This window comes from Danio aesculapii, chromosome 2 (genome assembly GCF_903798145.1).
Source record: "Danio aesculapii chromosome 2, fDanAes4.1, whole genome shotgun sequence".
Taxonomy (NCBI): domain Eukaryota; kingdom Metazoa; phylum Chordata; class Actinopteri; order Cypriniformes; family Danionidae; genus Danio; species Danio aesculapii.
Window position 1 is genome coordinate 37,497,424 of NC_079436.1, and position 14,141 is coordinate 37,511,564.

A 14,141-nucleotide genomic window follows, 5' to 3' on the forward strand; every position below is an offset into this window, starting at 1 on the left:
AGATAACCGTGCTTGATGATGCAGAACAATAATTTACATGACCAGGAGGTCAGACATACACTTTATAAATTCTGAATTCCACAGAATTCCTTAAGGTAGTCCTAAATCCATTAGGTTAACTTGAAACTTTTTTTTTTTTCAAACTTTTTTTTGACTAAAACTTGTTTTTGAAAATTCAAGAGGATAGAATATAAAACAATTAAGATGCCCCCCCCCCCAAAAAAAATACAATTACTCTTATATTTCTATTTTGTACTCTTTGGATGTTTCATGTCAAATGATAACATATTGACAAAGAATATGACATAATGTATTCCCTCACTGTTAACTTTGATATATCTGGAAGGTTTTGTGTTTCAAGATGATATGACCTGTGTTTTTTTTTTTTTTTTTTTTTTGTATTAAGATGCACCTCTTTTGTATAGTCCTTCTTTTAGATGTAGCCAAGCCTGTCATGTTAAATGATAACATATGGACTGAACAAATAGGGTACATTGTTTCCTCGCTGTTAACTCAGAAAGTCTGGAACGATACATATTTTAAAAAATTTGTTTATTTTAGGGGAGGGGTAATGTACTGCTTTAAATTGTAAATGCAAAAACTCAATAAATAAATATTTTTCAAGAATAATAAATAAATAAATAGTTTAACCAAGCAACACAAATCATTTTTGAGAGTGGGATGTTTAAAACGTTTATTCACTGCTTTTCACCAGTATGTCAATTTATAGCACTTTTTAATGACTTAAAATATACTTTGCTCTTTACAAATTATGAAGACCTCTCTTGGGTTCACCAGCTTTTAAAGCATTAATTTAGTATCAGAGTAGGCTGAGGGCAGCTATATGAATTAGTCAGCACATCCTGAAGGGGATTCATATGAGTGAGAGTAGGCTAGCAACATTGTTTAAACTACTGGTAATCTTCGATATTTTTTACAATCCAGTCTATATTACTTCACATGAATATCTGTAAGATGTTGGTATTTTTATTTTAGGCTACCAGCTAAGAAAGTAACAAGTATTAAAATCGGAATACATTATTTGCATGCAGTTAGCTGAATGAATGAGAAAGTAAATACATTGTAAATTCTTGTAAGCATTTGCAGTTCGAGAGCTGAAGAAAGAGAGGGCTTATTACCTAATTTGGCATGTAATGGGCGGGTTGAGGGTGGGTGGAGGGTATCCCTCATAAACTTGAGTCGAAGTGTCCTCACTGATTGAAAAGTCCGATCCAAGACCGCGCCGCGCCTACTTGTTTCAGACTAAGCTCTCCAAGAGAAAAATAACGGGACAAATTGGTAAGTAACATATTTTCATAGTTTAACTAAGTTGATTTAAAGCAGCCTGAACTGATGTGTTTTTATCTGTCATGAAGTACTAACTAGAGGTTGTTTTATTCTAACGTGGACAACATATTTATTATAAATTATTTTATTCGTTCATACGGTGATTTTGACAGTGTGCATATCTAGTGAACACGCTATAATAAAATTAATTATTAAAAATAAACGCACGTTCTCTTTTTAAGACACCCTCTTCTTTCTGTTTCGTCGCGTGGTCGTTGCACCTTGTACCTGAATTTATGACAGTAATAATAATATTGGCTACTTTTTAAAGTACGTTATGTATTTTTATTTTTTAACTTATTTTTCATGTATTCTGTATTAATAATGGCGCGGCACGTGGTGAGGCACGCCCACAGTCTGTTAGGAGGATGATCTCATGTGTCATATAGCTCCATTTATTCGCTGGAATTGTTTAGATTTCTTGCTTCCATAATACATAAAACTGCTATAGTTTACGATTTCTATAATATTGCTTTTGTTTTGTTTCTTTTTTACTTAAAACAAAAATGTGACAAAAGTTTATTCCACCAAAGCTTTTAAAAAAAGGATACTGACATTAATTGATTCATGAAAACCTTTTACCATTCATAGAATCTCTTATATCTCAAATGGTTATTTACACCAAGGATGTAGAATTAGCATGGACGGAAAGGAAGTGACCCCACCAATATCCACAGATTATTAAAATGTCCCAACCAATAATTTAATCGCCTCCAAAATAATGCTTTGTCGAAATGTTCGAGTCAGGCTTACTGTGCAAGACTCAGGTGAGATATGGACAGCAGCTACATTTCAAAGAAAAGTGTCCGTCACTTGAAGTCAAGTTCGCTACAATCCACCATAATAGTAACCATGGATGTGCAATTAATAAAACATTTGTTTCGATTTTGGCAATTTTCGAATATGAAAAAACAACAATGGAGATAAAGTGGTTGTGTCATATGCCTCTCCCTTTCCAGAAGTCTGCATTCATTCCTTGTCAAAGTAAAATCATGTTAATTTAATTTTGCACCATAAAGACATGCCTGATTTAATGTTGTTTTTATTATTAATTGTATTTCATTTATTTATTTATTAAAGGTTTTTTAAGTGGAAATAGAACATGTGCTGTTCTGTTTGCACGCTCAGAGAAGGAAAAGACCATGGGGATGTAAAGTCATCTTTGAGCTTAAAGTGCATAAATGGCAATATTATACTTGCCATTGTGTTCACACTTGCCAATGTGTTCAGATGCGGTGGTAAGTGATTATGCACAAATAAGCCCTCAGTAAATGGAGGTCTTTATTAAACTACCTTTTTATCAGCCATTTCGTTAACTTTACATTTTAAATGTGAAGTTACATTTAAATTTTGTGTCAAATTACGTCCCCACCAATATCAAAAGCAAATCTACACGCTTGGTTACAATTTTCTTAGTAATGTTCATTACCCAGTTATGTTAAGAACTTCTCACTAAAAGGTTCTCTGTGGAACCCAAAATGGCTCTTCTATGGCATCACTTTGTAGAAAATAAGCAAAAATATACTTTGGAAGCTTAAAAGATGTTGGCAGTTACTAAAGTAGGACCATTTCTTTCTTTCTGTACTAGGTAATATGTCCATTTGTATGGAACAATAACAGCACTGTAGGCAGTTTAAGGAGAAAATTGAGCTACTTTTGGCATGTCTCAGACAGCCGTGTGACCTCCTCCATGGCTCCATGTCATGTCCTGTTTTGTGTTTCCTCAATTCTATTCACAGCTTTTTGCTTTGACATTTGTTGCGTGAGGAGAAAATGAGTTATTGCGCATTGCGTAAAATTCACTAGTATGTTCCATCTCCTATCATGTGTGGATGACAAAAGCAAAGTGAAGGAGTTTCCTTTCACTGCTCTGTTTCTTTAGCAACCAATGCTGAAGGGGGGAATGAAAGACATACTAAAAGAGTTAAGCTCTGAAAGACTGGCGTGGGGGAGAACAAATGAGGTTAGGGGAATACAGTGTGTAAAACACCAAGCACATCCCTCTCGCTTCGCAGTTTGATGGGATGCAGAACATCTGGAATAGATTAGCAAGTTGGAAAATTTGACACTATAGGCAAAAAGAGAGGGGAAAAAAGGGACTAAATGACTCACAGTTAAGATATTCCCGCCTGTGTTTAAAATATAAGCTGTCATGAAGTGAAAGGACAAGCTTTTTCAAACCCCTCGCCGGTCTGTCAATATGTGGCTCTGAATTCATCTGCCTGCCTTCTTGCTTTTCCTCCATGTCTTTTTGACTCGTATTTCTTATTCCGCTCTCCTCCATCCACTTAACCCAAAAATGTAAACACGCATGCCTCCATTGTTTACTTGAACCTCTCTGACAAGATGAAGGAGGTATTCCTGGCTGTTACAGAGCTATGTAGGAGGGCTGCATTGGGTGGCTCAATGCTCTGATTGTTAGCCATCTGACTCCTCCCACAGAGGTTGATAACAGATGGACTGTAGGGTTGAGTAAAGGTCTCGCTTGTGCACATTTGTCTAAATAGCTTGAGTGCATTACAGAGATAATTTCACTGACTCCCAGTCTGGTATCCCAAAAGACGTTTTTGTTGTAGAGCACCAATTCATTCAGTATGCGACAATATAATTCTTGTGAATACACGGCTTATTATTCTGCATGTTTCAGATGGAGATTGTGGGGAATTTTAGCTAACCATGTGATCATGAAATTATTGTCATCGCTTATTTACTTGTGCAGATATTACAGCCTCTGTAAATTCCATCATTTACTTCAATTCATCTTTATTTCTATAGCACTTTTACAATGTAGATTGTGTCAAAGTAGCTTAGTACAGAAGTTCTCGTAAATTGAAAATGTGTCAGTGCAGTTTTCTGAGTTGAAGTTCAGTTTAGTACGGTTTAATTTTCACTGATGAATATCCAAACACTGAAGAGTATATCCATCGATGCGCAAGTCTCAAACCAAGCAAGCCAGTGGCGACAATGGCGAGAAACAAACTTCACAAACTGATGAAAGTGAAGGGAAAAAAAGGAAAACAACTTAAACTTTACTCTAACTTTTGTCGCAAATTTAAGCTGGAATATGCTGTATGATGTTTTCTAATACATGATGTATAAAGACCAGAGTTGAGTGTAACACGTTCCACAGTAATGCGTTACTGTAATCTAATTACATTTTTGTGGGACGCAGTAATGTAACAAATTACATTTTAAATTTGTCTAATTTGATTACAGTTACTAAAGTCAAGGTAATTGCGTCACTTACGTTACAAATATAGTTTTTAGAAGAAAAAATACTTCTTTTAAAATCACGTTTTTCACTGCACAGTCAGTTAATAAGTATGTGCTTTTTAATTGCTGGAGAATGTGAGCTGAAATAGCTGCTGACGAGAGTGGTTGCTTCTTCAAGTGGAAATACTGACATTACTTTGAAACAAAAACAAAACATTGCTGTGAAATTCAGTCTATGTCCAGTCTCTAAAGAACTTTCGACTGCTTTTAACTGGACCAGCAACTTGTTCAAGCACTTGAATGCATTCTAAGGCAATACTCGTCGCCAAGGAGGACACAGAGGAGGACACACTCTAAACAGACTAAATTAAATTTTTGTGCAGGATCGGGTGTGGTCTGAATGTGAAGAGAAGCGTATTGCTTATGGGGCCGTTCACATATCGCATCTTTTGCGACCGCAAGTTCGTTATTTCCAATGGAGGTGCACATATTGCGTACACATATTCGGAGTGCATATTACACGCGCTTGCATTTTCCAGACGCACCAGTTGAAAACTACGAGTCACACGCGTCAAGAACTGACCGATCAGCTTCATGCTTTGTATGGAATATACACATTTCGGTAGACTATTTACCTCAGACAAACATAGAACACCCAAACACAGCAGTGCTTTTGCATACTGTGGATGTCAATAGTTACAGGTATCCAGTTTTCTTCTAAATGTCTTATTTTGTGTTTAAAAAAAAAAAGACAAACAGGTTTGGAATAAGTGAACGAGATGAGAGAATTTTAAGTTTTTGGTGAACTCTTTAAGTCTTTTGAATATGTCAAGCTGCTGTGATCAACCCATTGTAATGTTTTCAGTTAATATTAAATTACTGAAAGAGCTGCAGTATTTTTGTATTTTTATATTTTATATGTTTTAAAACTAACTTCATATTAAAGTAATTAGTAATCTGATTACTTTTTACATTAAGAAATTAGTAATGTAATCAGATTTTCCAGTAGTAATCAGTAATTTGTAATCTATTACTTTTTAAAAGTAAATTACCCAACACTGATAATGACACTGTAAATGGTTACAGAGAGAAACTGGGCATCGAAACTAAATAGCTGAGGATTACAAGCTACAGACTTTCAAGTCATTCTGAATACAGCATACTTAAGTTGCTAGGAGACACATGACAAACAAAAACAATATGGGCTCAGAATTATCTTCGATGTCCTCTTACTGGAATGTGTAATCATTATACACTTAGCAATTACATTCATTCATTTTCCTTCGACTTAGTCCCATATTTATCAGGGGTCGCCACAGTGGAACTATTCCGACATGGTTTTTACACAGCTGATGCCCTTTAAGCTGCAACCAAGTACTGGGAAACACCCATACACTCTCACATTCACACACACACACACACATACACTACGGCCAATTTTGTTTACCCAATACACCTATAGCGCATGTGTTTGGACTGTGGGGGAAACCGGTGGAGGACACGGGGAGAACATGCAAACTCCACAATGCTTCTTTGCTTTGCTTGTTACTCGAACCAGCGACCTTCTTGCCCTAAGGTGACAGTGCTAACCACTGAATCAATCAATCAATCAATCAATCAATCCAAAATCTACCAATTTGGAATATCTCTCCAATGAGTTTGCGTTAGCAATGACAGAATGCTAATTTAACGTGTGAGAAGTCTATTAAATGTTTTGTTTATTAATGCTTTCATGCCACTGACTCATGATTTGTCTTCAGTTTGCTTCTAGACATCCAAGAAGACGCCAAAACCAAAGCAAACATCTACTCCCATCTAACATCACTATCCCTGCAACTCTCTTCTCTGTGATCCCATCATGGCGGTGGTGTTGCGTTCCTCACCTCTCCTGTGGACCCGAGTGGCCGCCATGGTTTTCGCCTGCGTGGCCTTCAGTGTTTCCATTTACGGATCGAGGCTCACCCACGGCACCGGCGACTGGTGCGTGTTCTGCTGGAGCTTCAGTTTCGTGGGAACTCTTCTGATCATCCTGGTGGAGATGTTCGGCCTGCAGACCCGCGCTCCAGTCTCGTGGAAGAACTTTCCTATCACATTCGCCTGCTACGCTGCTCTTCTCTGCCTCTCTGCGTCCATCATATTCCCCCTGTATTTCCTAAAAGGCTTCGCTGGTCGCACTGAGATGATTAACTGCCGTATCGTGTCCACCGTATTTTCTTGCCTCGCCACCATTGCGTATTTAAGCGAGGTGAGTCTCAGTAAGGCCCGTCCAGGAGAAGTATCCGGTTACATGGCTACGGCACCAGGGCTGCTAAAAGTGTGCGAAACCTTCATCGCCTGCATCATCTTCGTCTTCATCAGCGAGCCTGAGTCGTACAAACAGAATGCGGCGACCCAGTGGTGTTTGGCTGTGTACTGCATCTGCTTCATTTTATCAGCAGGCATCATTGTGATGTGTGTTGGCGAATGCACGGGTTGCTTGCCTTTCTCCTTCGCTCGCTTCCTATCCACGTATGCCCTGCTGGCTGTGAGCATGTATCTGTCGGCCACCATTATTTGGCCAATTTATAAGTTTGACAATAAGCACGGAGGCCAGAGCCACAGACCAAACAGCTGTGGGTCCAGCATTGGACTTTGCCAGTGGGACAAACTGGTCGCCATTACTGTGCTCAGCGCGCTTAACTTCATTCTTTATCTGGCGGATCTCATCTACTCCGCAAGGCTGGTGTTTGTTAATGCTTAAGGGGTTAAGCAAGAATTTAAAAAAAGAGCAGAGTAATGCAATAGGAAGGCATAGAGATTCAATGTAGAAAGAGGGAAGTGGGTTGGAGAGTAGAGATGGTGTAATGGTAGGTCATGAACTATATTAAGTGCTTGCTTTTTTATCAATCGTGTACAGAAGACAAGAACATACATTTTGGTGTCAGAAAGTGTTAGTTGTAAAAAATGGATACAAGAAAATAAAACACACACACACACACACACACACACACACACACTATATAAAGCACTTGAAATTTCTCTCTGGATTTATTACTTGCTTGAGTAACAATTTTAGTTTTATTCTTTAACAACATTTTATATTTCTTATAAATGTAAAATGCACATCATTAAGAGCTTTTTTTGCATACAATAACAAAGTCCCTTTAAGACAAGTCATTTCGCTTGGCGGCCATCTTTGAAACCCCTCTCGGGCAGTATGTCTGGGCATTCTGTTTGAATGTGGAAACCTCAAATTCTCCAAAATTGCTTGCCAAGCTTATGATTGAATTTATATTGGGAATCACTAATAAAATCAAACAACAACTCTGTCTTTAGTTTAATTTTTAAACAATTTTAAAATCTGCAGAAACTCATGTCTGGTCCGAGCCCCTTCCTCTTAGTATCAACAGTTGATAGCGATCGAAGATTGGCTCCTGTACTAGAAGGCGGGCCTTATTCGCCATATTGACCAATACATATTTCCCTGTTCAAAATTCAAAATGGCATGTCTTGTGTATTCTATAGTCTTTGAAAATAATTAGAGCCATAGAGAGAGAGAGAGTTGCGACAACTCCAATGACTCTAATGGAAGGCAACAGAAATGGTGGCTCATGGAGCCTCTCAGTAGTTCCTGGAAGTTAGCATTTAGGCTATCTGAACCACGCACGGGTGTATTTCTCGGTTCGTTTGACAAGTGTGAGTGCTCCGAATCATGCCCAGGCATGGTTCAGTTGGCTGGCCCTGGCCTGGTTGGAAGAGGTGTGCCAGAGCGTGGTTCAGTTGGGCTTTGGCACGATACGCTTGTAGTGTGAGTGCAAAGCGCACCTGAGCCCAAAACTGAAGACACGACGTCACTTTTAGGAGACCGCTTCATATATGAAAATCTAATAGACGTTTAAGAATAGACTGAAACTAGACTAGTCATCAAACAAATGACTACACATATAAAAAGTCTGTCTAATCTGTCTATTTGACCACTAGTCTAGTTTTGGGCTATTCTTAGACGTCTATAAGATTTTCACTGACCGCCCAAGTAAACCTTGTTTTAGCCAAGCTGTCTACGTTTAGATGTCTATTAGACGTCTATTAAACACACAGTTGTTTGCTGGACTACGAAGTTTCTAAAAAAAGGTTGTGTAGGTTCTAAAGTTATCTAACATTATTTGAATTAACTGCAAAGCACTTCCTGGAACTATTTCAGTCTACATGAATCATGCAACGATCAAACCTTTTCATTTTAAATTGTTTCATCTCTCTCTGTTTGTCTATGGCTCTGAAAATAACTAAAGGTGCCAGGTTTCAGACATAATGTCACTACCTAATAATTCCAGAGAAACAGTGAATTTTCAAGTGACCCCTAATTTTTTTTCTCCATTTAAATTTTTAGTATTTTAGTATTTTTAGTATTAAGTTGAACCATTTGTTGTTCTTAACTCAATGTATTTTTAAAAACAATCTATTTTGCTCATTAAGGATGCATTTATTTGATCAGAATACAGTAATAATTGCAAATGTTGTTCCTCTTTCCATTCATTCATTTGGCAAAACTAAATCAGCACCTATTACATCTTTTATAAATAGGAAAGTTCCAAAGTACAGCACTTACTTTCAATAGAAATCTTTCTATAGTAATTTAGATGTCGTTACTGTTCATTTTGATCGACTGAATGCCTCTTACTGAACATAATTAATTATTATTTAATATAAGTCTTATAAGTAATTAATCTAAAAAAATAGTAAATGTATTTGCATCTTCTGTGCGAAATGTCCAGACCAACTAAATTTGCACCAGATGCATGGAGAAAAAATTATTATTTACATTGTTTCATTGATTACATTTCACTTTCAATAAATAAATACTATTTATGCTGCTTTGTGCTTTAAAGTTGCTTTGCATGAGGGATTTTTTTGATAGCTTCTAGTTTAGTGACGTTGTTTGAGTGAATGTCAAATTGCCAATCAGTCTATAACACCCTCCTTTTCATTCAGGTTTATCAGCACCAGTTCAGAACGATGTGTTTGCACTTAATATCTGTGATGTAAAACTTGACACTTTTCAGTACATTACACTGCTCTTTGGTGCGAATATGTCAAACCGTTGACATGGTAAGTTTATTCTTAAAATGTAACTCTGTTACATAAGACACGTTGAAAACGAAGGGATCTATAAATGTATATTTGGACATATCATTAAACGTTGAAGTCAGCCGATTTGCATGTAATCCCTCGATTGAATTGGCGTTATCAGTGGTTATCAGCTGATAGATATAGGCCAGTAGGGGACTTCTGCGCCTACTGGTATGCTTAAAATGCTGTTATCATCCATCCACATGGTTAATCAGCTATAGATCAGAAATTTATTAAATTTCCCATTAATTGTATTTTATTAACGTCTACCCCTACACCAACCCTAAACCCAATCATCACAGTAATGTAAAAACAGATCTGGATCTGAAGTCTTCTCTATTAGTATAGCAGATTAACCATAGGAATTATTTATTACATTTCCCATTAATTGTATTTTATTACTGTCTACCCCGTTTCCCAGTGTTGGGTTGCAGCTGGAAGGGAATCCACTGCGTAAAACATATGCTGGATGAGTAGGCGGCTCATTCCGCTGTGGCGACCCCAGATTAATAAAGGTACTAAGCCGAAAAGAAAATGAATGAATGGATAATGTCTACCTCTACCCCAACCCTAAACCCAACCATCACAGTAATGTAAAAACAGATCTAGATCTGGAGTCTTCTCTATTAGTATAGCTAATTAACCATGTGGATGGATGATAACAGCCTTCTGAGACTACCAGTAGGCGCAGAAGGCCCCTAGTGGGCTATATCTATCAGCTGATAACCACTAATAACGCCCATTCAATCGAGTGATAACATTCGAAGCGGGTGTTTAAGACATCTTGAATATATTGTTTTCTTATAAACACATTGTACGGGATTCATATACGGGACATTGTTGCTTTATGTGTGCTCAATTGTGTTTGCAAAGTATATGCAAATGCTGTAGAAAGTTGCTGTTCCTTTGTATACCAGCTGGCTGAATCAGTTACACAAACACCTCACGATAAAGAAAGAAAATGAAATGTTGTTTGCTGTGCTGTAAGTCTCTGGGATCTGCATGTGCCTGTCACAAACTGTTACGCAGTCCTCGATGCTTGAATGAGAATGTTTTCATTGTGTTTTCAAAGAGCGAGAGAGCATGTGTGCCTCTCTCTATCTCTCTCTCTCTCTCTCTGAGGAGAACAGCACACACCGCAGCCTTGTGTGAATGTGTAATCAAGCTCTCAATAAAAACCACGAAGAAACAAGCGTGATCTCTGTGCATCTGCGCTCTTGGCTCATTTACTATTGTATATGGTGATTCAGACTTACCTACCATTTGCTCACTCTTTGTTTAAAGTTACGCCTGTGTGAAAAGATACAGAACATCTGTAGACTCTCTGTCCCAGAGTTAATGAATCACGTTCTAGAACTTTCTGTGTGCACTCATCCAGACTGCCCAGTGGAATGTTCAGCTATGTTGAATTTATGTAGCACTTTTGCCAGATGTGCTTCTCCTAAAATTAAAGAAGACAAATAAGAATCCTTTCCTGCTGATTTGGTTAAAATTGAGAACAAAATGGTAGTATTAACCACAGATGTCCACTTGGGTGGATATTTTATGAATATGCTTTAATAATGGTAAAACATGTTACATTATGTTAAAAATGTATTCAAATGTTTTTCATATATTCTAATTAAATATAACAACAACATTTTAAGACAATTTTATTTAATGAAATTGGTATGGCCTTGGGCAACACGGTGGCTCAGTGGTTAACACTGTCGCCTCACAGAAAGAAGATCCCTGGTTCGAGTCCTGGCGGGGTCTGTTGACATTTCTGTGTTGAGTTTGCATGTTCTCCCCATGTTGGCGTGGATTTCCTCTGGGTGCTAACTACTAAATTGGCCATAGTGTATGTGTGTGAAGGAGTGTGTATGGATATTCCCAGTACAGGGTTGCAGCTGGAATGACATCCGCTGTGTAATACATATGCTGGACAAGTTGGCAGTTAATTCTTCTGTGGCGACCACTGATAAATAAAAGGGACTAAGCTGAAGAAAAATGAATGAATGAATGAATGAATGTTATTGCCTTGTGGAGTTGAACATATTCTTTGAGGAGGAAATGGAAGCTCCGAAAAACCCCACCCCTATACATTTGATATAATTTAAAAGTTCTAAATGTACACTTTAGAGAATGAAAGGAGTTAATTCTGTACATGCAGTAGATAAAAGTGTTCAGATTTACAAATGTCCTCTAGAAATGACAAATTTGAACTGCTGGTAGTCAAGAGGATAAACAGCAAAATATATTAAAGTCATGGTAGGGAATTTTCAATACACATTTTGATTGTGAATTACTTTTGTAATTTAAACAATTTAACGACTGATTGTGCGTAAGATTTAAGTAAACTGACTTTTACTTACAACATATAAATGCTTTAGCCAAAAATCTTCAAACTGTTCTGTATAGATGTGGAGCACCATATTGAGCTGAGCGTGCTTTATATGAAAACACTGGCATATTTTGTATCTGTTTCCGTGCTCTAAGCTAGTGGTTCCCAAAGTGGGGGTTGGGACCCCACAGGGTTCACGGGACAATGAGAGATGGGGGGGGGGGGGTTGCTTGGTGATTTCCAAAAATCTAATTAATTTGTTTAAACTAGTAGAATTTACCTACAGAAGGAAAATAAATTGTTACATAAAAAATGCAAACAAAAAGCCATCACCCTTTCAATTTTTTTTGCAACCCCTGGGGTGATTACATTATATTAAAGACATAGCAATAGCGTCAAATGGGGCAGATTAATTTTATGGCACCAACTTTCTGACATCTTTACGCCACTTATGAATATTCATTCATTCATTCCCTTTCGGCTTAGTCCCTTTATTACTCTGGGTTCACCACAGTGGAATGAACTGCCAGCTTATCCAGCATATGTTTTATGCAGCGAATGCGCTTCCAGCTGCAACCCATCACTGGGAAACATCCATACACACTCATTCACACACATACACTATGGAAAATTTTGACTTACCCAATTCGCCTGTACCACATGTCTTTGGACTTGTGGGAGAAACCAGAGCACCCGGAGAAAACCCACGCGAACACGGGGAGAACATGCAGACTCCACACAGAAATGCCAAGTGACCCAGCCGAGGCTCGAACCAGCGACCTTCTTGCTGTGAGGCGATTGTGCTACCCATTGTGCCACCGTGACACCACACTTATGTATATTAAAAATAAATTCAGGCCACAACCAAACATAGAGGATGGTCTCAGAGTGGCATTCGCTAAAATTAAACAATGAATTGATTTGGGCCTATTGGTGTGTGTGCATCATTGTGTGCAAGGTTTATATAACCACCTCAGAGGATATTAGGGGCCGTGAGTCACTGGCATTGTTATTTTGGAGGTCACGGGTTGAAAGGTTTAGGAACCACTGCCCTAAACTAACTAAATCATCTTAAAGTGGACAAAAATCACAAAAATTATTATGCAAAAAAAATCACTTTTATAGGGGGTTTAAACACAGTTGTGTGGCAACAGTGTGGGAATACAGCCAGCCACTGATGGTGAAAATGATTGAATTCTACTTTTTATAATCACACTAAAAACAGTCTGCAGAAACACTTAGATTGACATTCTCCCTTTGTACATGTCATTAGAGTAAGGGAAAGCCCCACGCATTAGTGGCTATCGCTTCCCTCATTAGCATAAACAACCCTGAGTGAGAAGCAGCCGTTAACCATTATAAGCTGTGGTCACACTGGACTTTTCTCCCCATAGACTTCCATTCATACGAATGCACCAGACTGGAAACGCAAGGTCGTGTGTCAAGTTTTACAGTTCGCTGCATCGGAAAGTTCAAACTTGGTGAACTCTGACCTGCGAAATCGTATCACTTGAGTGCCTGAGACCAATCGAGGATCAAAACTGAACAGAAATTTAAAATGTGGACCAATCGCTCAGGTTTTTAATGTCTAATTATCTTGTTTAATCCCGCCCCTTTTTGCAGCGATGTACGACAGAATTTCGCAAGCTCAAACTCTAGTGTGACCACAGCTTGTGAATCGAGAGGGTGCTCGCTGCAGAGCCACTTAAGTGGAGCTCACATCGCATGAGCTATTTAATGTGTAAACCTACTCCCCCTCTATTCCCAACCCTAAGTGACATCACTTGTGGAAGAACTGCAGCAAGGAGGAGCAGGAGCTCAATCTTCCCTTGCTGAAGCTCAGCTCTGCCCACCTGGCTCGGCAGTGAGCACCACTGATTTGAATCAGCCGCTATGACACATAAGCATTGATAGCTCCGCCCTCTTTTGGGGCTGAGAGCACAGTCTCATTGAAATTTAAAGCGACAGTCACCAAAACAGCACAACTTGGATCAAGCCCTAAAGGGGCAATTTCAAAGAGTTATAAAAAACTATCTGTGTGATAATTTGAGCTCAAACTACGCATTACACACCCTAGGGACAATTTAACATCTTATAAAAAGGGGCAAAATATGCCCCCTTTAACATGTATTCAATTACTCATTGTTGCAGA

At 38.2% G+C, this 14,141-nt stretch overlaps 1 protein-coding gene across 1 annotated transcript; it reads left to right on the top strand.

Moving 5' to 3' along the window:
* Nucleotides 1-1,211: 1,211 nt before the first annotated feature.
* On the top strand, nt 1,212-10,858 carry myadmb (myeloid associated differentiation marker b). Its single transcript, XM_056478653.1, has 2 exons — nt 1,212-1,299; nt 6,321-10,858. Exon 2 carries the CDS (start codon nt 6,419-6,421, stop codon nt 7,298-7,300), a length of 882 nt encoding a protein of 293 aa, XP_056334628.1. The 5' UTR covers nt 1,212-1,299; nt 6,321-6,418; the 3' UTR covers nt 7,301-10,858.
* Nucleotides 10,859-14,141: the final 3,283 nt, after the last annotated feature.

What these genes read in the sequence shown, in the direction of transcription:
- myadmb (XM_056478653.1), top strand. Translation starts at nt 6,419, where the DNA reads ATGGCGGTGGTGTTGCGTTCCTCACCTCTCCTGTGGACCCGAGTGGCC.